The sequence below is a fragment of the Semicossyphus pulcher genome, unplaced genomic scaffold (assembly GCF_022749685.1).
Source record: "Semicossyphus pulcher isolate SPU_LCO1_2020_fin unplaced genomic scaffold, fSemPul1.0.p SCAF_25, whole genome shotgun sequence".
NCBI lineage: Eukaryota > Metazoa > Chordata > Actinopteri > Labriformes > Labridae > Semicossyphus > Semicossyphus pulcher.
The window spans coordinates 7,828,078-7,853,306 of record NW_027211699.1 but is presented as its reverse complement, the minus strand read 5'-3'; the positions used below and the strand labels follow the sequence as shown (position 1 = coordinate 7,853,306).

Below are 25,229 nucleotides of genomic sequence, written 5' to 3'. Positions count from 1 at the left end.
CATAAATCTTTGTGTTCTCGATGCGTCAGTGTAGCAAACTGCTAAAGAAGAGTTCCTCTGATGTTAGTCTTCTGTTATCTTAAGTCTCACGTGGCTTAAAGTACTCTGTGACGTTACATCTTAGATTACTGTTTCACCTCGTACTGTATCTATTACGTTTATACAGAACCTGTAGGCGAGGGACAGGAGTTTTGGTGTAGCGTTCTGGTTTCCATTTGAAGTCTGTGTGGTGTTTTCCACTGCAGTTTCACAAGTATCACTTGTATGCATGAAAACAGGCAGAAGGCATCGGCTGTCGTGTAATCCTGGAAGCAACTGGCCACAATCTGGCGACGACTTCGCTTTGGATAAATCTTTATACACCGAAATCCACACATAAGTGCAGTTAACAATGCGCTCGATAACAAAGTCACTCAACTCTTCTGCCTCAAGAGCCAAATGGTTCGGAGAAACTGTCCCTTTACAGAATAATATGAATTCAATAATGGTAAAACTCTCTAGGCTACATTTTTGCATTTTAACCTGCATAGCCTAATTAGAAGAAGATAGCTAGAAGAAGACATACTTTATTAATCCCTGAGGGGTTAGTATAAACACGCTACACACACATAGAAATACACACATGCACAAGGAGGACCCTATAGACATGCATTAATGGAGAGATGTCAGAGTGAGGGGGCTGCACATGGACATGTGCCCGGAGCATTCGGGGTGCTCCAGGGCACCTCGACAGCCCAGGAAATAAACTGGCATCTCTCCAGCTACCAGCGCAAATTTCCGTTCTGGGACTTGAACTGGCCCAAGCCGAGTCCCTACAGACTGAGCTACCATCTACCCCAAGCTAATTATCTTAATAATAACGAGGTGGTTCACAATATTAGTCCCCTCGCCAGTAATAAGAAGACCACCTCTAAAAACCTTCTGTTTGACCAGCATTTGAATTATAAAACCTCTTATCCGTAAAGTCGTCCAGTCTTGCTTCTGCCAGCTGAGAAATATCACCAGGATCAAACCTCTGCTAACAACCAAACACACCGAACTTCTAGCACACCTTAATCTTATCTTACTGTAACTCCCTCCTCACTGGCATTACTCAGTCCTCAATAGCACGCCTCCAAATGGTCCAACATGCAGCAGCTAGGTTGTAAACAAACACTGGTCGACAGTCGCATATCACTCCAATTCTTGCTTCCCTCCATTGGCTTCCAGTAAAGACCAGAATTAATTTCAAAACTGTATGAATTACATACACGGCCCTGCACGGCCTGCCTCCTGCATACATAGCAGAACTGTTGAGCCCCTATTCATGGCATCCTATCAGTCCCTCGATCACACTTCAAATCCAGAGGTAATCGTGCATTTGAAGTTGCAGCCGCTAAACTCTGGAACAGTCGACCCCAGAACGTTCGGTCTGCTGAATCTGTGGTCAGTTTTAAACGGCTGCTAAAAACTAATTTCTTTAGGTTAGCGTTTGCATAAATTCTGTCTGTCTGCCTGTGCATTATGCTTGTATGTGTGTGTGTGTGTATGAATGTATGCTAGTATGCTTGTTTCACGTATATGTATGTGTTATATTTCTGCCTGTCTGTCTGTGCAGGATTGTATTTGTGCACTCTCTCTCGTATGTAAAACACTTTGTAACTGTGATATCAGGGGGAAACCAGCCCAGTTAAGGTGCCAATAAACGTCTGATTTGTAAGGGAATCTTTTCATTTCCAGGCCGTTCGTTTCATAGTTATTACAGTGAATACTTAGGTGGTGTAAAGTAAATATATTGAAGGAATACAATTTCACACAATATGCTTTCCCCCTTTTTCTCCCTTATAGCAGCTAATAGCTTTTTCTTTCCCCCCTGTATCGCCTGCATGTTTAGTAACGGCTTTATCAGTTTAAAGTTGACATTTTTTGACAACCAATTTCAAAGATAGCATCTCAATTTCAGTCTGGTGCATGACACCTCTTGAGAGAATCCCTTGTTCTGTCTGGGGTCGCTTCGCAACCTGTAAAGTCTTTTTTTTACCACGAGCGATCACAGCTTACGCCAGGGGATTTTCTATCATGATCATTTAGACGGCCGAGGCCTTATCAGAGCCACATGTCAGTTGGCGTGTGACCTGTCCCACTTTCTGACTGTGCCTTAAGGTCTTCAACAGCTCCTGTTAACACCCAGCTGAGGCCTTGCAGTCTTTGGACATGGCAGAGCGGGACATGGAATCCTGCGAAGTGATAAGAGTGTCTGCGTTTGCTCTGTGTGGCCTCACTGCTGCTTTGTTATCTCTATATAAAGATAGCAATGGAATCCATTACCAAGTATGTGAAGGAAAAAAGGGAGGGAAATGCAGCGCCGGATGTCCGTGATTAGAAAAATCTGAATGGTTGCACCGGTCTTGACACCTCTCACCTCATTTCAGACACATTTTAGCATAACCAGTAACAGGAAGACCAGCTGCGTCGTTTTTAGGAGAAAGTGACTAAGCCATAGAAAACTCCTGCCATCCATGCAAAGAGGAAAGAGTGAGAGATGGGGTAGAGATTTGTCATTGTACGTGCCTTCTGCATTCCCCAATTTGTATAGCTAACTAGCTAACAAAAGACACAAACTTTTTTCTGTCAAAAGGTAACAAAATCTGCCTGTTAGCACCGCTAAAGCTGACAAATGTATGTGTAATATCCTCTTTTTGAATACCACTCTCCAGTCTGAGTGTTAAATTGGAAGCTACCACAAGCAGCCAATTAGCTAACTAACTAGCTAACATAGGAAACTAGCCTGGCTCTGTCCAAAGTTATCAAAATCAGCATACTATCATTGCTAAAGCTCACAAATGAATGTGTTCACCCTTCTTTTTGGATACCACTCTGACTGTATGTTAAAGTGGAAGCCGCTAGCAGACAATTAGCATAGCTAACTAGCTATTGAAGGACACTAGTCTCACTTTATCCAAAGGTAACAAAATCTGCCTCTTAGCACCGCTAAAGCTGACAAATGCATGTGTAGTATCTTCTTTTAAGATACCACTCTCAAGTCTGATTTAAAATTGGAAGCTAGCGTAAGCAGGCAATTAGCATAGCTAACTAGCTAACGTAGGAAACTAGCCTGACTCTGTCCATGGGTAATTTTGATGTTTGCAAATTAATTTGTCTGATCTTCTTTTAAGATACCACTCTCAAGTCTGATTTTGAACTGGAAGCTAACTCAAGTAGCCAATTAGCATAGCTAACTAGCTAACTAACTAATGCAGGAGCAGCTTGCTCTGTCAAATGGTTACAAAATCTGCTTACTAGAAAACCCTAATCTCACAAATGAATCTGTTTTCTTTTTTTGGATATCACTCTGAAGTCTGTTTGTTAAATTGGAAGCTAATGCAGGCAGCGAATAAGCAAAGCTAACTAGCTAACGTAGGAAACTAGATAACAAAATCTGCATACTAGCTCCAATACAGCTAACAAATTAATGTTTAGTTTGTCCATTGAGTAACTTTTAATACACACATTTTTAGAGGATAATATACATGTATTTAGATGGCTTATTTGTGAACAATGACCACCAAGTGTAACAAAAGTATTACACATAAAACATGCATGTTTTATTTGAACCAGTAACAGGAAGTCCAGCTGGGTTGAACATCCCATTTTGGAGAGTGTGACTAAGCGAAAGAAAACTCCTGACATCCAAGCAAAGCGGAAAGAGCGATAGAGGGGGTAGAGATTTGTCATTGTACGAGCCTGTTGAAGCACAGTGCAGCAGGAAGGTCAGGTTTCAGACTCTGCCTCTGCAAAGCTCAAATGCTCTTAGAAGAATGGACTCAGGATTTGAAATGGAGGTGAACTGTAAAGGACTCTCCTGTCTTCCTGTGTGTCCCCGTCTCACACTGATTTCTCTGACACACACGCCCTCCACTCCCCTCTCCCATTTAGGACTTCTAAACCTCCTTTCAGCTCTGTTTGTAAGTGGAGGTCATGGTCGAGCTGCCAGCCTGCTAACAGTGGTAGCCAGTATGGGATCGGGAAAATCAGAGGAATAGTAAACAGAGAGGGAGAGCATGTGTCAACAGAGAAGGCTCCCAGGGTGCATTTCTGTTTGACCCGCGCTGCCTGGTGTACAAGCACAGCTGAAATGACATGATGACTTAATGTTTTCTCAAGTACCATATTTTTATGCAGGCTATTGTGGGATTGATAGCATGCGAGCAGAGATACACTTACAAGGTGCTTGTATTCCACAGTATGACCTTTAAAGTAGAACCACTTGGTAACTGAAGAATGTTTTTCAGGACATTTTCCCGACTGTAGTTTGAACTCTATTTCACACTTTTCCAGTGAACGGATTAAGTATGACTGCTCATGATAACACTTGTTTTATATTTTAGTCCACTGCACAACCACTTCACAGAAAAGACGTTTGGAATGTAAAAAAACAATTGTGACGATTGATACCAAGTTAATCTTTGTGGGTTAAATTTGAAGCTATAGCAAGCAGCTAATTAGCCTAGCTAACAAGCTAACATATGACACAAGCCTGATGCTTACACAGACAACAAATCACCTCTAAAGCGCAAAAATAAATGCGGATATGTTATTTTCTCTGTTTAATCAGAAGGTACCACAACCAGCCATTTAGCATAGCAAACTAGCTAACAAAGGACACTTGCCTGGCTCTGTCCAAATGTAAGAAAAATCTGCTTACTAGCACTTCTAAAGTATGCAAATAAATATGTCATATCTTCATATTTGATAACACACTCGAGTCTGTTTGTGAAACTTGAAGCTATAGAAAGCAAATCCAATTTGCTTTATCTATAGATATTAGCCTAGCTCTGTCCAAAAATCTGCCTATTAGCAATTGTAAAGCTTGCAAATAAATGTGATATATCTTGTTTTAGATACCCTTCTCAAGTCCATGTGTTAAATTGAAGCCAACACAATCTGCCATTTAGCTTAGCTAACTATCTTATGTGAGAAACTATTCTGGCTCTGTCCAAAAGTAAGAGTACCTGCTTACTAGCAAATCTAAACTAGCTACAACTGACTCTAAAGCTTGAAAATGACTGTTATCTTCATTTTGATACCACTCTCGAATACTGTGTTAAATTGGAAGCTACCACAAGCAACCAATTAGCATAGCGAAATAGCTAACATAGGACACTACCCTGGTTATGCCAAAAAGTATCTGCCTATTGGCACCTATTTACCTTGTAAATAGAAGTGCTAAATCTTCTTTTTGATTCTGCCCTTCGGTCTGTTGAGTTGGCACTATGGCAAGCAGCCACTTAGCATAGCTAACTAGCTAATGCAGTAGCTCTGTCCAAAGATAACAGAATCTGCCTACTAGAAACTTCAAAGCTCACAAATAGATGTGTTGTATATCCTTTTTTAAACTGCTCTCAAGTCAGTTTGCTGAATTGATAGCTATGGCTAGCTTTCACCAGTTAGCTTCGGTAATTAGCTAACTAGCTAATTTGTGAAATTTGCCTGGCTATGTTTCAAGGGGAACAAAATCTGGAAGCTCAGAAATTAATATCTTATATGTTCTATGCTTCATCCCTGGAGTAGTATAAGTCCTTTCTCTTGGTGTTTAAAGGAATAAGCCTTCTTCCAAAAATGTTTAATTATTCATTTAGTTTGGCCATTTTGAGAAGCTCTAAACGGGCAATGTACATTTTTTTAATCTATTTCACATACTGTACCTCAGAAGTCAGAGGATATTATACATGTAGTTGCTTGCATTTTTACACAAATATTACAAGTAGAGCTGCGTTCAGTAAGTCAAAACCACTTTATTATCTCGTTAATTCTGTCATTCACGCACTGCAGCCTCTGTTCGACACTCCCTGTGTGTGTGATCTCCCACACACTTGTTTTGTGACCTTGTGAGTATTTCAGTGATCAGTCTTTGTTATCTTTTCTTTCTTTTTTTTAAATCTCCATCCAAGGCCAGTTTCCTCTCAGTTTTAGGTGAGTAGATGAAGATTAAAGGTAGTTTCTTCCCAGGGGGTTATGTTTAGGTTTTCTCCATCACTTTATTGCCAAGGAAAAGGAAGAATGAGCTAAATCTGTATTCTATAGGCGCTTCTGTATGCTTACTGATGCTGTTTCCTCTCACAATGACGGCTCTTGACATCCCGGGCGATGGAAACTAATGATTGATCTCTGTAGATTCTGTGACAGCGTTGTGATTATGGTTGTAATCTTCTTTGCCGCAGGGTCCAGGAGGAGCTGAGGAGGTGCCGTCTCCTGACCCGTCCCAGTCCCAGAACTCCAGAGTCCAGCACAGCTTTGTCCAGGAACATTTCCAGGCACAGTACAAGTGAGTCTCCTTTCCTAACACACCACAAGATTATCACTTTTATTACCAGTCAGGGGTTGCACGGTGGTGCAGTGGTTAGCGCTGTTGCCTCACAGCTAGAAGGTCGTGGGTTCCCTCCGGGGTCTCCGGCTTCCTCCCACAGTCCATGCTTGTGAGAGAATTGGTGACTCTAAATTGCCCATAGGTTTGAGCGTGAGTGCGAAAGGTTGTCTGTCTCTGTGTGTCAGCTGTGATTGACTGGCGACCAGTCCAGGGTGTACCCCGCCTTTCGCCCAATGACAGCCGGGATAGGCTCCAGCCCCTCCCTGAACAGGATAAGCGGTATAGTTAATGGATGGATGGATTAACAGCCAGACTCATGTCTTAGGGACCAGTGATTCTTTGGAAAGTCTTAAGTAATGTGAGGGCATGGATTTATGTGCAAAACGTTTATTATTCTATCCGTCATTGTCTGCAGCATTTGCAAACAAACTTTGGTCCCAGAAAAAAATAAACAACTGGCTGACATTCTGTGTTGAGGTTGGCTGCACTCTTATCTATACAGAGGAAATCAACAAAGACTGTATCATTGAGTTTTTCACGTGAGTTTTGTTTACTGTACAGCAGCTCTAAATGTGGTCAGATGGTTTAAATGTCAGACTGCCCTGCAAGAAAAAGGCAGAAAAAGAACAGCACCATGTTCTGTCTTTACCCACACATGCATACGTGATATAGGATCGTATAGGATCCTGCATAGAGACAAGTCAACATCACACAGCCTGCCTGTGCTTATGTGGTATTTAGGCCTCATTGATCAGATTATAGTGCCTTTGTGACATACAGTTGATGTAATGGAGATGTCCTCAGAGACACAGATGCCTGGATAAAAGAATCTGCACAGCCTGTACTGTAATTACCAAGCAGGCAAGAGCAGAAATAATATAACGGTGAGATGAAAAACTGCCCTGGTACCAAAGCCCCTTTAGTACAAGTACTTATTCAGAGTTCGTACCTTTTGTGAACAGTACAATAATAATTGTTTTAGCCGTGCCAATGGTCGAGGATTCTCACTGTGAATTCGTCTGGTGTATTTTGTATTACAGAAATTATTTTCTGCACAAAACAGTTATTTTTTTCGCTCCTTTTGGATGCACAAAGCCCTGAAATCCAGGCTTTTCACCAGCTTGTGTTATCGCCATTGCTGATGCAGCTGGAAGTCCTCATGACTCCCATCAATCAGCCATCCAGGAAATAAAGAGGCAGTCAATTTTTTACATAATAAATGCATCTGTCAGCTGTGGCCTGCTGGGAGAGGAGCGTCACTCACATGCAGAGTAAATGACTCGCAGCTTCTTGTAGTGGTGTTTCACAGACTGCATTTCTTTAGAACGTTTTTCAGTCATTTTTAAAATTTGGAAGCCTCTCTCTCTTGTTTGCATCATGCCATGAGTTTGACTTAGCTAGATTGAAGCTCGAATAAAATAGCTTTGGCAAATGGACTCTACTTATATAGTGCTTTTCTAGTCTTAAAGAGCTTTTACACTACATGTCTCATTCACCCTTTCACACTCACATTCACACACTGATGGCAAAGGTACCAATCTCCAATCAGATATATGCCCAGTCATACCCGATGGCTATTGGGTTCAGTGTCAACATGTGACTGTAGCAGTCAGGGATCGAACCCCCAACCTTCTGAGTTGACCTTGAGAGACGACCAACTCTGCCACTGAGCTCCTGTCAACCCCTCCCTCCTCTCCAGCTCCACCCTCTCGTCCAAAAATTGTCACTTCTGGCTCAAGAAAACCAACATGGCGGCGCCCAAATCCTGAACCTGAGGCTTCATTTACGCAGTCGAGGAACCAGTGGGTGACATCACAGTAGCTACGTCCATTTTTCATACAGTCTTTGGTTCTTATACCAGTAAGACGTATCTTCTGTTCCAGCTACACACCAACTGGACTCCATCCATAAACCATCGACCTCACTGACCGATCATCGATGTCCTAGACTCAACATCAAGTCTGACTCATGTTTTTCCCTCCTCGCTGATCTTTTTGCATCTTGTTTGTCTGAAACATCTTCCATCTGCCGATTCCTCGGTAAAATTGGCAGCTCCATGTGACTGCCAGTAATACATCTGTCAGAGCGCGCCTCTTAATTGCTTCCCTCTCTGTCAAATGTTTCAACTGTGACACTCGGGGTGTGTCTGAGCAGGAAGCAGCAGCCTGCCAGGCTAAATGTGTTCCTCTCACCCACTCGAGTGCTGTGCTATCCAGAGAGAGATGGTAGAGAGGAACTTTATACATGACTAAGCACAAACTTTTGTAAAGCAACTCGAACATATACAGTAAGTGTATAAAGTCAGAGGCTATTTTCACAGTGCAAACCCCCCCACTCCCACCCCACACCCACAAATCTCAAGCTGAGGTTTCTCAAAAGAGATGACGCAAAAACGTTTTCTACTTTTTTATTGGATTTTCTACATAACCAAGAAAAATGACAGAACAAGGGAAGCAAAAGGCAAAAGATAAAGATGAAAAAGTTCAAGTAAAAATAATTGTGCATAAAATACAACCAAAAACTTCCATCCATCCGTGTGTGTATCCATCCATCCATCCATCCATCAATCATCCATCCATCCCACAAACCATCCATCCATCCATCCCACAAACCATCCCATCATCCATCCATCCCACAATCCATCCCATCATCATCCATCCATCCATCCATCCATCCCACAAACCATCCCATCATCCATCCATCCCACAATCCATCCCATCATCATCCATCCATCCATCCATCCATCCATTCATCCATCCATCCCACAATCCATCCCATCATCATCCATCCATCCATCCATCCATCCATCCCTTCATCCCTTCATCCCATCATCCCATCCATCCATCCATCCATCCCTCCCTCCCTCCCATTATCCATCCATCCATCCCATCCATCCATCCATCCCTCCCTCCCATTATCCATCCATCCATCCCATCCATCCATCCCTCCCTCCCTCCCATTATCCATCCATCCATCCCATCCATCCATCCATCCCTCCCTCCCATTATCCATCCATCCATCCCATCCATCCATCCCTCCCTCCCTCCCATTATCCATCCATCCATCCCATCCCATTATCCATCCATCCATCCCATTATCCATCCATTAATCTCTCTATCTACCTGGGAGCTCTTCACAGGCCTTGAAGGATGCCAAATGTCTCAGACTTGCTGTGTTTCTGAACATTTGACTTCACATTGTAAATGTTATCTTTAATTGCTTTAATCCAATGAGTCCTATAAATGCGTTCACATTGATGACACCGAGCACAAACAGAATGTGTGGGTTTTATTGAATACTTCCTGACTACCTCTCTTCTCCTCACTGCTGCCTGTAACACTCGGTTGTTGCAGTGTCTGATGTGATCCAACATCCAGAGTTGACAGAGCGGAGAATTATCCTTGTAATCGCCCCGTTTGCTGCTCTGCAATCATTATGGCCATTATAACACGTTCAAACCAGTTAAATCCAAACGGAGCCGAGAGAAATTTGATCTTCATTTCTGCTGCCTGTCATCACATGCTGGGAATGATCGGAATCAGAACAGCGTTTTTAGACAAATGTAGAATCCTTCTCAGAGAATAAAACACAGCTCTTACTTTTGTGTCACTTTAAATTCACCCCAACAGCATCTATTGTCCTTTACCTCCTTTGATCAAGCAAATAAGTATTTTTTATGTATATATATATACACCCTGGAGTGGGTGCTTCCATCTTGCACAGTTGTATCCAGAGTCTGTGCAGTGGGGATCGGCTGGTGAAGCCACAATATTGCCACCTTTATAATATTGACCACCTTTACCTCGTGGCCTTGACGTGTTGGACCCTCAGGTGGGCTCAGTCTGCAGCAGAGCAGCTTCTTGTGTCTGTCTGAAGCAGATATTCACGCTTATGGAAAGTTCAATGACTGTAGTGTTAGTGTTACGTCTCCTCTCGCCTTTCCTCCTCTACTGCAGGAGCCTGATTTGTCCACAGAGCTGTCAATCATGAGGTTCCCGCCCCCTTTTTACAGCATCAAATAGCTCATTAAAAGTAAACTTGAACACATGGACATAAATCAGCATGATAAGAACTAGCTATAATGTTTGCCGTGTATTTTGATGTTATAGTTTGACTCATCTGTTAACATGGAGGAGGCGGGCTTTGTGAGCTATACTGCAGCCAGTCAGCAGGGGGCGATAGAGAGGGTTTGGCTTCACTTTCAGGGAGCTGTCATGTCCTCCATCCCCCTTGTTCTTTTGAAGACGAAGAGTAAAAGTCATCAAGTTTATGATGTTGATCAGGAGTTTGATGGTGCGGAAGATTAATTTGATTAATTTTAACATTTTGTTGTAAATCATCAAAAGCTGTGTGTCCCCTTTAGGAAGGTGAAGGTGAACAGGAAATTAAGTTTAATGTCCAGACTTTACGTCCCAGTCCTTTCCAGAAACGACTGACATATGGACAACGCCAGAAAATATGTGCATCGTCTGCAGAAACCGCTCCGTCCGTAAGCCGGAGTGCTGTACACCACTTAATTTAGACATCTGATTGGTGGTAATTAAAAATCAAACCACATTTTTCCTGCAGAAATCTCTCAAAAAGAAGACTTTGTGGAAGTGGACTGGGTTTGCAGAGTGAGTAAATCTTAAATTAGATCAAAGACTGTGATCTTTGTGTGTGTGTGTGTGTGTGTGTGTGTGTGTGTGTGTGTGTGTGAGTCACAGGCTGCAGTCCACAGAGTCTGCCATGAAAACGTCTGTCAGTCAAGCGTTGTTCATTACAGTGGAGCTCAGTGACGGGCGGCCGAGCGTTTCAGGTTACAAACGGAGCAGATTCTGGTCTCGCTTTCTCTGCGACACTGCAGGACCTTTGTTTAATCATATCTCCTGATTCATTTGATTTAAATGGTCAGATTGGAGTTTACAAGCCTGGTAATGGGTCTGTTTATTACGTGTAAACTGTCATTTCAATTATTGAATTATGAGGCGCGCATTAAGTTCTCAATTTCAGAGCATTAGCACGCCGAATAAACCACCATTCATCATCCAGCAGAGAATAGCTGCGCGGCGTGGTGAGGAGAATTAGCTGCCAATCTTTGAGTTTAACCTTTTGAGACTTTAGTTTTTTTAATTGCCTCTCTTAGGAAGGAAAATCAATCAGATAAAGATCCCCGGGTGATGCATCACAGGGGAAAAATTCAGTGCTCTGGCAGCGAGTGGGTAGTGAGACAGCCAGGCATGGGGGGGACACAAACCTTTCAACACGTTTCCTCCATTAGAGCAGCAGCAGAATATCACCTCCTGCGTCGCTCGTCCCTCTCTTTATAAGTGTTTCAGAGCAGCGCTGGGAACATCTATGTTTCAGTGGAGCTGGAGTGTCATTTGTATGCATGGGGTGCAGTTACCCTCACTGTTTCCTGGCGAGAATAAGACATCCGTAGGGCGGCCGTTCTGCTCTGCCAAGAGGGAGAGATCCACTCTGAGCCAGAGTCAGCTGGGCCTGCTTGAATAGAGCTTTATTCTCTCCCCCCTCGCCTCCCCCACAGGGTCTGTCAGGTGCCTCTCTATAAGGAAAACACATTGAAGAGTTTGTTTATGTCTTCTTTTACCGTGCTAGGAAAAGTTCAACATCCATAAGCTCGGGGAGTTAAAGGTTTAGGACGAGGATGTTGAGTATTTGTGACCCTAAAGGATGATTCCACATTTCAAACGATGGTCTAATGTACATAATTGAAATGTTTTCCCTGTATGCTCATAGTGATGTAGAAAACAGCCACGTTTAAGGCTTTAAAACACAAAGGGAGAGGCTTTTAATAAACAAAATGACCCAAACAAAACAGGCTTACTGTTCAGAGTCCGAGGGGAGCAGGTTAAAAATAAACATCCAAAAACAAAGTGCAGAAAAACGCTGTGAAAAAACTGGAAGAGCCACAGAGGAGGTAATCACAGAAGGAGTAAGGGTGACAGGTTTATATCACTATGACGTTTCCACAGTACAAACGCTTTTAGTTACATTTGTGTTAAAAAATTCCCCTCCCTACCCTTATTCTTGTCTCCCTGCCTCTTGATGCTGCACGTCTTATTTGTCCATAGGTAAGATTGCTTGTTCTGTACTTCTTCTAAGATTAGACTGTTAACTCTAGTAACTGTCCTTTTAGGGGAGATAGTACGCAGACACCGTATCGTCCGAAATGGTTAAATACTGAGCTCGAGGACGGGTCTGTTAGAATTGTCTTGGCATTACACTGATGCTCCGAGTGTATTGTATTGTCACTTCTCCTTGATCAAGAATATAAACTCTTCAACTTAAGAAGAAGACTCTGAGTCTCCTGAGTCTTCTTCGTCTTCTGGTCCATCAAGTTTAAGAATCTCCATCACAATTAGCATCAAACTAAGACTTAAAATTTGGTTCTTTACCTGAATGTGGTGCATCATGGGTGATTTCAGAGTGTCTGGGAGTTGGGTGGATAGGGTGTCGCGCTGTACAGCCTCGCTGTTATGGATGTCTGACCTGACGCTGGAGGACGGGGAGTAGCTCGTTCTTCCTCTCGGCCTTCATACACTCGTCATGCTGCACTTTGTGCTGTTTTTCAGCTGCTTGAACAAGTTAGTTGTGTTGCTTTGCGGCGCAGACGCAGACGCAGGTTTCATTGCCCTAAACCTGAAATATCTCCAAACAACCGATGACGAGCCGTTTCAGGGGACTGCTGTTTCAGTTCAACTAGTGACTCGCTCTCCTCCTGTTGTAGCGTAACAACAAGCAGCGCTCAAAAGACGATAACCAGCGGTTAGCATGCTGGCGCAAAGGTAACTGGCTGTTAGCATGTGAGCACAATGGTCACCATGATGCTGTCGGTGTTAGCTCGGTGGGGTGGGCGTGTTCTCGCACGAGAGAGTGAGAGTGAGCTTCTGGTGATGGAGAGCCCAGGAGGGGCCCAGAGAAATCCTACTTATTATCCCTTTAAGTAAATATGGACGACTCACTGTTTAAATACCTTTTAATAAAATAATAGCTTTGTTTTTTTACATGAGCAACTCCACAACTCTTTCAATGTACTTAATTTAATTTGTCTGACTGATAAATGCAAAATGCACTGTAGTTTTTGTCTACACCCAGATGCTCCTTCAGTGTAAGAAAAAAGGCTGCTCTAAAGCACCTCAATGTTCCCCTCATTAACGCGTGTTTACTTGAAGTCTTATGGAGGAAATCCTTCGTGGTTTATCTCTAAATACTGGAAATAAGATTTAATTTATTCGCAGGACAGTTTAGAAAATCACTTCCAGCAATACGTCCATTAACTCTGTCTCATTGTTCAGACTCACTGGAAGTTATTCCCTCACTGGAACAAGTTTAATTAGTAAGAATAGACTGTAAATGGAAACTGTTGTAACAGAAAATCACTGCTGTGTGCATGTAGACATTTTGCTTTGCAGTGATGCGTGCACACAGAGGAAGGTCGCCACTGTGCTCTGCTCGGGATCCTTCATGGCGTCACATGTGCATTAGCAGCAGGGTAAAAATGATGCAACAAGATGGAAACCTCTTCTGCTAGTCCCCGTTTATATGCACGATCACCTCAGGGGGCTTCTTCTCCGTCTACCTACCCCACCCCCACCTCCACCCCGACCCCTTGCCTCGCTCATCCTCACCAGTTACATCACTCATCGCTCCGTTCTCACCGTCAGATCAAGGCGTTCTGTGTGCATTTTTGGCTTTGGAGTAACGAGATTAGGACGTCTCCTCTCCTGTCGGACTTAATCAGGACGACTTTAAGGTTGAACTCGAGTCGAGTCAGCGCGGCTGGTTTTTTTAAACACTGATGTAACTTTCTCTCCTCAGATCGTCCCTGACCTGCCCCCACTGTCTGAAACAGAGCAACACCTTTGACCCCTTCCTCTGCATCTCGCTGCCCATTCCTCTTCGCGAGACCAGGTGAGACTTTCAATCCAGACTCCAAACAAGTGATTGCAACTATTTAAGACAGTTGTGACCTGTGTCTTGTGTCCAAAAACATTTACCATATGTCCTCAAATATGTGCTAAAGCTACCAGGCCGTTATTCTTAATTAGCTCTTCATGATCTATATAATTGGTCACCTTTAAGTACAATACCTGGTTTATCTTCTCCACTTTGTCCTGTTTAAGTTACTTAATAGCGCTGTAAGTACAAACTTCCTGTATCGGTTTCAAAATAAAAGCCCTCTATCGTCTCTGTGGACAATTTTCCTTCATTTCTAAACAAGGCTTTTCTTGTGATAAAAGTAACGTGTTATGGAAAATACATCGAGTTACGTTGTTCCTGTACAGCACTTGAAATGTTGCTACTGCTGCCTTGTGGCACACAAAGTACAAAAGCATGTGTCATAAATTAAAACCATGATAATGTCCTTTTTCCCCTCTTTGGCCTGTATTTGGGACCATCTTTTATTTGTTTATGTTCTGTTTGACTGCCGGCAATTATGTGTAGAAATACCATATAATATCAGTGTCTTCTGTGATGCCTGACTGTTATTTCATTGGGTAAGAAGGTCAAAATTAAAGGAACATTTTGATATTTTAGTCCAGTTTTTTCTGGGATTGCAATAAGAGATTTGATTCCATTGACCAGCCAGCAGCTTGTTAGCCTAGCTTAGCACAAAGACTGGAAACAGGGGGAAACAGCTAGCATTGCACTCTCTTTCCTGAGAGGCATACCAACACATAAGTTACTTCATCATTCTAGAGTTTTGTTTTTGTACTATCTTAGCGAGACAGAGGATAAACACAGCTAACTTTACTATAAAAGGAAATAGTCCGACACTAAACATCCCGTGACGCTGTGAATTGTAACTTTTACGAACGAAGTGTGAAGTAGTGAGATTTTCTGATGCCGATAAACGTGTTTTGTCATTTTTGGTGAAAGCCATATTACCTGTGTTTTCCGTCTTGATGCTAAGATAAGCTAACCAGCTGCTTGCTGAAGTTTCATTTTCACCGTACAGACATGAAAGCAGCTTAAATCAGAATTATTTAACTGGTCTGTAAAGGAATGAGGGCAGACTTTTGTTTTTGTCTGTTAAACATAAAAGCAGCAGCTTGTTAGCATAGCTTAGCACAATGACTGGAAACAGGGGGAAATGGCTAGCCTTGAAGTTACTGCACTCTGCCGAGACATATGCCTACACAAAAGTCACTTGATAGTCAGTTTCACACGTTTGTACTGTTAGCTTAGCTTAGTTAGACTGAGGCGAAAACTAAGCTAGCTAGGTTGCTGCAAAGAATGACTAAAAAGCTAAATGTTTTACCTCGATAAAGTTAAAATAAAGTACAGTGATCTCACCGCCTGCCTAACAGAAAACATGAGAAAAAGGATGTATCAAGGGAAAGGCTGCTCTGCCCTACTTCTTCCAGGACTGCTGTGAAGGTTTCGAATAATATACTGTATATTTTACACTATTTACAGCCTCTGTTTCCAGTCCTAATGCTGACATAAGCTAGTTTCCTATTCACTGTACAGACGGTGAACTGAGAGCAGTTTAAATCTCTTAATGTGCTGCAAAGAGAGACATGTCAAACTCATTTCTTTAAGCTTACGGCATTAAAAGAAAAAGAGGATAAAAAACGAGCTGGAAAACAGCCAGCTTTGTTGGTGTTGTACATGCAGGATAAACACATCCCTTTGGCTGGTTTACAAAAGGAAAAGCTGGTGGAAAACCCTGTTAGCGATCAGGAACAATATCTTATTCAACATAACGTCACATCCACTCAGCCTCCGGGGTCGGCCTGTTCAGGAAATCCTGACATTTATAAGGAGGGAGACCTCATTCATATCTTTATTTTACATCTAAAACCTCCCTCGCTTTAATTATGAGGCATCTGATCTCACGTCCATCCTCACAACATGTTCACAGTTTCTGCTCTTCACTGTGATCCTCATGTTGTGGAAGTTTTGTCTCCTACATCCTGGGAGGTGAGCTGTTACGTGTCGTAGCTCCCGCTCACAGAGGTGTGCGGTCACTTTGATGCTTCTTCTTGCTGGTTATTTCCTCCCTTTTACTTTTTAGTCTCTGTAATAGGTCCGAAAAGTTCAGCCAACATCTTTTCTAATTTAGGAAACAGTTTTAAAGAGCTCGGTTCAGACGGCGTGCCAAGCGGAGAATATTTCGTCCCCGTCATCTTTCTACTGTGTGGCAGAAAAGCACTTGTGAGGGGATAAACAGACGGGAAAACAGATGGGTTGTGTTTAAAAGCAGTTTTTAAATGTATTTTTTCTTTCAAAGGTTCAAATCTCTCAGCCAAGCCTCGTCTGTGAGCCATAAACACAGAATTCTTGTTACCAAACCAACATCTTCTTTGCCAAGCAATCCAAACACTGCACTGAATCATGTGGAGGATTTTGTTTACAGTGTACGTACAGCTCTGAACGCTACAGACCTTTTGTACCGTACATCGATCTCTGTGGATTCATCCATTAATCTGGTTCATTAATTTGTATGGGCTTGTAAATGTCTAAAAGCAGCGTTAATGTTTACAGGTTAGTAGAAATCATCAAATATTGTACCCAGGATGTGACAAAAAATGGAGGGTGGTAATCATCGTCTCATGCTAAATGCTAATGCTAATGATCAAAGCTGAAAAAAGAGGAGGTTTTAAAGCAGATATGTTTTTCTGTTTTGTCAAAACTGGTGTGTAAAATGGGATATGCATAAACTGGAGATAACTCCTCGAGTTGTGGCCAATTACTGAATTCTTTCTACCGTGTTTTTTAAAGTCTCCTGCTCCCAACACAAGTCAGTGAAACAGGAGGAAACATGTCAGTTGTCAGACAACGAGAGGCAGCAAGAATAAAACTGCCACAAAGAGACAATAAAAACAACAAAGAGTAACAAAAACAACTGCAAACAGACCAAACAGTTACCACAAAGAAGTGAGTAATGATGACAAAAAGACGATGCAAAACAACCAGTCAATGTAGCTAAGACTTGTTTGAATGCTAACGTTAGCTGAAGCATGTACATATTAAGTCATCAAAATATCAGCAGCTGGTTAAGGTTTAGGGCTGCACGGTGGTGCAGTGGTTAGCGCTGTCGCCTCACAGCTAGAAGGTTCCCGGTTTGAATCCCAGTTCAGACGTAGCGGGCCTTTCTGTGTGGAGTTTGCATGATCTCCCTGTGCATGTGCGAGTTCCCTCCCGGTACTCCGGCTTCCTCCCACAGTCCAAAGACATGCTCGTTAGGTTCACTGGTGACTCTTAAATTGCCCGTAGGTGAAAGGTTGTTTGTGATTAACTGGTGATCAGTCCACGTGTAACCCCGCCTCTCTCGCCCAATGACAGCTGTGATAGGCTCCAGCCCTCCCGCGACCCTGAACAGGATAAGTGGTATAGATAATAGTTGGATGGATGGTTAAGGTTTAGGAAATAAAAACTAATTGTGCAAAGGCACAGCAGTTGATGTTAGCATTCAGACAAATCTTAGCTAACGTTGTCGTTAGCTTGCTAACATAACTGTTAGTTGTATATTCTTTGGGTTTAGCTAATATTTTATCTTCCAGAGAAAATGTTTTACCCTTTGCACTAATGTAAATAATTTTTTCTTTAGTCTCTGAGATAAATTCACTTTTTCTTCTTCTTTTTAAGGTTAATTATCTGTACTGTGCACATGTTCTCGTGCTCTTTTGCTGCCACTTTAGTACCCCCTGCGAGGTGTCATTACATTTTATCCCCCTTCATTACTTTTTATTATATTGCGGTGCAGAACAACAGTAAAAAGTTCCACATAATATTTCTTTGCCACCGGCGATAGCGTCCACAGACTCCCACAGGTACCTGATGGAGCCCCCTGTATCTCCTCAGCGTGCTGTTATTCAAAGAAGCCATTATGTCCTGAGCACCCTGCTCATGTCAGCGCTGCCTGCGCAGAGGTCAGAGCCAACGCTCCCTGGTTTTAAAAATGCAATAGAGATTCCATTATTTGGCACACATAAAACTAAGTCCTAATGATGTATTATTAATGTTAAGATGTATTCATTTATTCATGAGAGTCTAGTTTTGTCCCGTCCTGGCCGAAGAGGAGGCTGCAGTAAAAATGGCCCAGAAATCAAACGGAGGCCGTTCCCTGTCCCTCCATCACTGACGGGGTCTCCTCTTCTTCTTCAGGCCGCTGTGTGTGATCCTGGTGTTCAGCACCAAAGGACAGAGGTACCTGCGGGTCGGGCTGGCTGTGCCTTTGTTCGGCTCTGTGGCCTGCCTGAGGAGGATGGTGGCTGACGAGGGGAAAATTTCACCAGACCAGGTAACATAAAGCAAGAAGAAACACTTGCAAAGAATTGATTGCTGCCTCTGCTAGCACCATGAATTGTGCATCATTTGGCCCCGCTATCTGCCGCATCTGAAGGTCCAAATCACTGGAGATATTTCGCTAATGATATTCTATGAGATAAAACTAGATAAAACTGTCCATCTAGTGCAGTGATTCTCAAACTGTGGGGCGCACAGCGGCGTGACGGGGGGGCGCGTCACCGCTCCTGTCTGTGTTTTTTCCGTTTGGAACATGTTGCTGATGTTGTGGAACTATGTTTTGACGTCGGACAACCCGGACTCATTTTCGGGTGACACACTACACAAACGCGTTGCCCTGGTGATTTCCATGACAGATTTCACATTCAGACACACACAGAGAAAAAGTCTAGCATTGGCAACGGACAAATATATTACAGGGGCAAAAACAAAAACAGCTGACGCGTCCAACAAGACAACGTCGGCCGACGTTAACGCTGACCAACCGCCAAAATCCAAGAAGTCAAGAAAACATGACGACGCTGATCTTGCTCTTTGATTTACAGCGAACATGGTCGGAGATGAAGAGAGACCTGTCTGTGTTTTATGTCTGAAAAGTCTGGCAGCTGCAGCAAAAATCTGTTTGTTGTTTTTCTGAGCGCAGACTGAACTTGATTGTTATTGTTCTGAAAAAGTTATTGCACATTTATTATATTGTTATTTGAAAAAGTCTGATGGAGCAATTGAAATAGTTCTTTTTTCTTTTTGCACAGCAAATTAGAATGGTCACGATCTTGACTTTCTTTCAATAAAAGTTCAACTTGATCCATTTGTGACAATTTTGTTGGGGCGGAGGGCCTGGATTTTTTTCTTTCTCCAAAGGGGGGCATGACAGAAAAAGTTTGAGAACCACTGATTTAGTGCATTAAAACAAGAAAAGCAAAGCAACAAATAAAAGCCCTGACGCAAATAAACAATAAAGCTGAAATGTGAGATTAGAGAAATGTTACTGCAACTGTCGGTGATCCATCAAGTGGGTTCATCTCACAGCAGCTGAGCTCCATGTTGGAAATGATATGAGGACGCTAACAAGTGTGTGTGTGTTTGTCGGCCTGCAGGTGATCCTGACCGAGGTTTACTCCACAGGCTTCCATCGCTCCTTCTTCGATGAGGAGGATCTGACCTGCGTAGCTGAGAACGACGTCATCTACGCCTTCCAGGCTCCGCCCCTTTACATCAGAGGAGGTTCTGCACGGATCTCAGGTAGCTTGCATGGCTAAAATAGGACGTCAAAGGTTGTGTTTTTATTAGGGATGGGCATTTCCAGTTATCTAATGTAATTACTTGTGAACGATTAATCGAGTACTCGCAAATTATATATTTAAAAAATAGCATGCACACGTCGGACACGGACCTCCCGGCCTAGAAATAGTCTCTTACAGACTTATAATAGCTATAAGTCTGTAAGAGATCATTCACTATCTAACACTTTTACATTAATGTAAATAAATAGCCAACATTGGAAAGCAAGTGCAATTTCAAATGCATTGAACCTTAACAGGCCGTTCAGTTAACGTTGTAACATGTCGGACTGTATGCACTTCTGTTAACTCACATGTTCCACTCTCGTAGCTGTTGTCCGGCGTGACGGTGGCTCGTACTCCGGCTCAACAAACGGCATCAGCTCACGGAAGCCTTCTCCTTCCACGACACTTAACAGGAGCATATCTCCAGTCACCGTGGTCGTTATTAGCAGGACAATCTTCTCTGGTACCATCACAACGACGTGTGCTAACAGGGCTAGCAAATGATGCGAGCCTGCCTGTTGTGTGTCTCCGCTGGCTTCTCCTTGTGCTTTAACCATTAAACTAGTGTTTCTATGATCTACAAGTTTAACATCACGCACAGCACGTTATCGTCGTCTTCTTTGTCAAAGTATTTCCAGACATCACTTTCCTGGTAACGGAGTTAAAGTACTTTAGCCAACAATAAGCAGGTGTGGGAGTAGTGTAACTCGAATAATGACGTCGACAACGAGTACTCGAGTATTCATCCCCATCTCTAGTTTTTATTCTAACACATTTCATCTTAAGTATAACTGAACCACATTGATGTTTTTCAAGGTTTAATGTGATCCGACACACAAATCTGTAAGCAAACGAGCTAATCGTATTAATGTTCTTTGCTTAATGAAACCCTCAGGGAGTGCACCTTCCTGCAGGGGGCCCTTTGGGAGCACATTAAGGAGTATATAACACAGAGCTCGGTGAATTACAGCCCCCCTGTGCAGATGTTTCTGCCGCTGTCAGATTTATGTCTTTACTTCATGTGTTTTTCAGCAAGTGATGTAAAATGTGTTCTCCGAGGTACTTCACTGCTTTGTGCTGTAAACAAAAAGGTTCTGCTGTGTTGTCCTCCCTCACAGCACAGGGCTGTTAATTTCAGTCCCAGCTCCGCGGTCGCACCTGAAAAATGTGACTTTTAGTGCTTTAATTTATTTGCTGAATGAAGGCGCAGAGCAGCGCCGCCTAAAAGGAGGCCCCGCTGACTGTCTGCATGCTGGCACAGGCTACCTCACACCCCGCCTCTCCCGGGATCTCTCTGGCTCAGTCTGCAGGGTTGATGTGGAGGCTCTACATCACCACTCAACACTTTTCTGTGCACTGCAGATTGTCCTGTCTTTCACACTGATTTGTTTGCCCCGTGAGAATACATGCAAGATACTGTCATCCTTAAAGGGACATTACCAGCTTTATAAAAGGTGGAGTTTGTTCACTCGCTGTATGTCAGAAAGAGGCGTTATGCTGAAGCTAGCTAGACTGAAGGTGTGTTTCTATTTAGCTTCACAAATAACAATAACATATCAATTAGCTGTAGCTAGTAAGAGCTTAATCTCAAAGGGGAATTCCTGTATTTTCCAACCTTGGTCCTATTTTCATACATTTAGGTGGTTCAATACTTTGTAGGGTCAGTCGGTTTTGGAATTGCCCCTTTATTTAGCTTTAGCCGGCAGCAGCTACTTGGCTGTAATCCTTTGGGGCAATTACAGACGAGCAAGTTAAGAGCATTTTTTTGCAACTGACAGGCTCTGATTGTTTTTCTTTTAGTCTGACAACATCCCGGGAAGGATCCTGACTGTATCTGAGCAGAAAATAAACTCAAGTGGAAGTCTCCCCCAGAAATATCGCCGTCTCGTTGCAGGAAGAGCACGGTAAAAATGTGAGTCAGAGTGGTGGAGGCTCTTGAGAGACAAATACAACAAGCTACGTTCAGGACACAACAATATCCGCCTTCTATCTCTCTGACTCACATTTTTACCGTGCTCTTTCTGCAACAAGCCTCCCCCACGCGAGATGCCCTCCGTCACTCCTCGTCGCCTCGTGTCTTCTTATATCCTTTCTATGATGTCTTTTACTGTACTAGCACTAGAATTTCCTTCAGGTCTGATAAATCTTATCTTGCGTCACACAAGATTTCTGAGACTTCCACTTGCCGAGTTCACCTTGTGGTCAGATACAGTCGGGATCCTTTCCCTGATGTTGTCAGACACTTAGAATAACGATTGTAGCCTGTCAGTTACAAGCACTTTTGCTCGCATGTAATTGCCCCAAAGGATTACATTAGCTGTGTCTCAATTCAAGGGGCTGCATCCTTTGAAGGACGCAGGCTACGGAGGATGAGTGATTCGCAGCTTCTGTAGGCCGAACTGAAATGAGATGGTCTGGTCTACGGAGGATTTCCTGTTTGCGACACCAGCTGTTCCCGACCTTAACCTTGCATCATCAATATGCCGCTCGTGTCGCCTAGTAACAGGTAGCTAGCAGGCTAACTAGCTATCATAACTAATAGGTAACCTATTATTTTAAATAATTTGTTGCAAGGCCCTTTCGTTATGTTTTACATTTGTGTCGCAGCTATTCGATTGAGTTGAAACCAAAAAACGTTTTGACATTTTAAAGTGTATTCCTCGGTCGCTTAAGAGTCCGCCATCTTGTTTGAATTGCCGCGCAATGAATCTTGGGATACGCTGGGCTACGAAGGATGCACCTGATGGATCCTTCCTTGAATTTGGACAGCCTTCGATGCGCCGCTGTGACGCAATCAGCCTTCAAATACGTCCTTTGAAGAATGCAGCCCCGTAATTGGGACACAGCTTTGTCACGGCTGCTGGCTGCAGCAAAATATTAAAGCAAACAGTCCAACAGTTCTAATTTCCAGTTTAACACAGTAAAGCACAATGGATGTCAGAGGGATGATTTACATGCTTTAGTTTTCAAACTGGCATCTCAGTTTCAAAAGCTTTGCTGACCAACAGACTACAACAAAGCTCTTCACTCTTATAGAACCACTAGTGTGGGAAATGGGGAGAGAGAGCGGGGACGACATGCAGCAACGGGCCGAGGGTGGGAGTCGATCTCGGGGCCGCTGCGTTGAAGACTGAGCCTCTGTACTGGGGCCGCTTGATTAAAGCGCTGAGCTAAACGGGCGCCCTCCCCACAGCAACATTTTTAACATGCCTTTGACACCGTTTATATCTCCTCTTTGAAATGTGATGCACAGTGTTGTGTTTGGATTGCAGCACAGTCATGTGACCTCCTTCTGGAAATCAAGTATCAAGGTTTAAATACAAAAAGCAAAAGTGTATAAAATCTTAAAACGTTGTTCGCAGGGATTAGACAGGAATGAATAAGCACAATATCACTGTGGGGAGTTCTGGTGCCAAGGACGACACTTGAATAAATGATCAGCTGCCAAAGAGTATTTGGAAACAGATAATTGGCTTTTTCAGTGAAGTATTCATTTCTGGTTTCTTTTATCTCGGTTACAAAAAGAGGACAGGCTCAGCCTCTTAGCGTTCAGTTCAAATTGAGATCAGCCCTCATACTGCAGGTTGAGCTCTGCTTATTATTTATGGACTCTTTATTATTTAACTATTTGTACACATGATAAACAGCAGCTTTCCCTCTCTGCAGGTCCCACTTAGGAGGAGCTTCATCCATTGCAGCTCTTTTCTCTGTCCTTGCGTGTCGAGGCCGCCGTGTTTTAGTCTCCAAATTATACTTTTGTTTGAGGTACAACTGATCAATGAGCGATCCACAACATCTGAACAACTTCTCCTTCTCCAGCAGCGTGATGTTCACATACATGCTTTTGAGTTTAATGTCGTATCAACTATTTGATGGATCACCATAAAACTGCGCTACACAGCAAACAGCGTCTGTTTGCGTGTGTTTAAATGAGTCAGGGTTTGGAATTAAACAAAAGGTTGAGGACTCAGGTGCAGACGAAGGCGAATTAATTAGACAAAAAAAAGCAAAAGGCAGATAACTAAAGCTTTCTGTGAGGGAGCCGGATAAGAAGGAATAACCCAAAGGAAAAGGTCCAAGTAGAAATCCAACAACAAGAGACAAGCAGAGTCCATAAAATAAATGTTAACCACAACTCACAGGGGGGAACACAGGAAACTTCAAGAAGGTATCACAAAGGTTACACGACGAAAGACTGTAACTCCACAGGTAAACACGACAATGAACCAGCGCAGGGACATGGGAGCACAAATACACTGGGGAGGTGAGGCTAATCAGACACAGGTGAGACAATCAAGGGGCAGGTGAAAACAATAAGGGCAGGAAGTGGACCAACACGAGAGACACGGCGACAAAGTGATGAAATACTAGCAAATGAAATACCAACTAAACAAGACTAAATCGTGACAAGAACACAGAATAAACTAAATATAAAACTAGAAAATGAGAACGCATGACAACAGGAGACAAAGTGACAGTGAAACAACATCTGATCACCGACACACAAATCTAAAACTCAACAAAGCTAGAATAACTCATTACACAGACATTCAGGACAAATTTGGCCTTACGCAGGACGGGGATTATTATACAGACGAGCTGCTGTTGCACGCTCGTTTATAAAAATGAAGCTGCGTTACAGACAGTTAAACTAGTAAACACTAAACTGTTAAAAGAGCTGCCCCCTGCTTTAGCTCAGTTGGTAGAGCAGGTTCCCCATATACAGAGGCTACAGTCCTCGTCACACTGATCGCAGGTCGACTCCCGGTCTGCCGATCATTTGGTGCATATTGCCCCCCTCTCTCTCCTCCAAAGATTTCCTTTCTGTCTTCAGCTGTCCTATCAATTAAAGGCAAAAATCCCCCAAAAAAATCTTTAAAAAAGAGCTGCCCCCTCCTCTCCCTGCTCATCTTCGACCTGTGGATGGAGTTGAGATCCGTCAGTGTGGAGCTCAGCTGATGCCTGAGAGAGCAGCAGAGAGTGGAGGTGCAGACAGCTTCTATCAGACAGCAAACACGAGCAAACTGCACGGACCCGTGAAACTTTATGGGCGTGTTTACATCAGTGCAATTTCCTTTGTGAATCGGACCCCCCCTAAGATCTAAACAGTTTAAAACAATTAAAACATCTGGCTGTATCACAATATTCAAGAGTTTGTTTTCAGCAGCAGCAGCAGCCACATGTCGCCAACTCCTGCAGAAAACATGTCACAAGTTCAATCAATCAGTTTTTATTCATAGAGCGCCAATGCACAACAAAAGTTATCTCTTAACACAGAGCAGGTCAAGACTGAACTCTCTGTAATGTTATTCACAGAGACTCAACATTAATCCTCAGAA

General features: G+C 43.0%; 1 protein-coding gene across 1 annotated transcript in view; it reads left to right on the top strand.

Moving 5' to 3' along the window:
- Positions 1-25,229, top strand: part of usp43b (ubiquitin specific peptidase 43b) — an 82,019-nt gene that overhangs the window by 26,453 nt on the left and 30,337 nt on the right. Inside the window, exons 3-6 of the mRNA XM_069676130.1 lie at positions 6,201-6,304; positions 14,168-14,260; positions 18,464-18,599; positions 19,702-19,846. Of these exons, the coding sequence (XP_069532231.1) occupies positions 6,201-6,304; positions 14,168-14,260; positions 18,464-18,599; positions 19,702-19,846 (478 nt within the window). The remainder of the gene's footprint in view (positions 1-6,200; positions 6,305-14,167; positions 14,261-18,463; positions 18,600-19,701; positions 19,847-25,229) is intronic.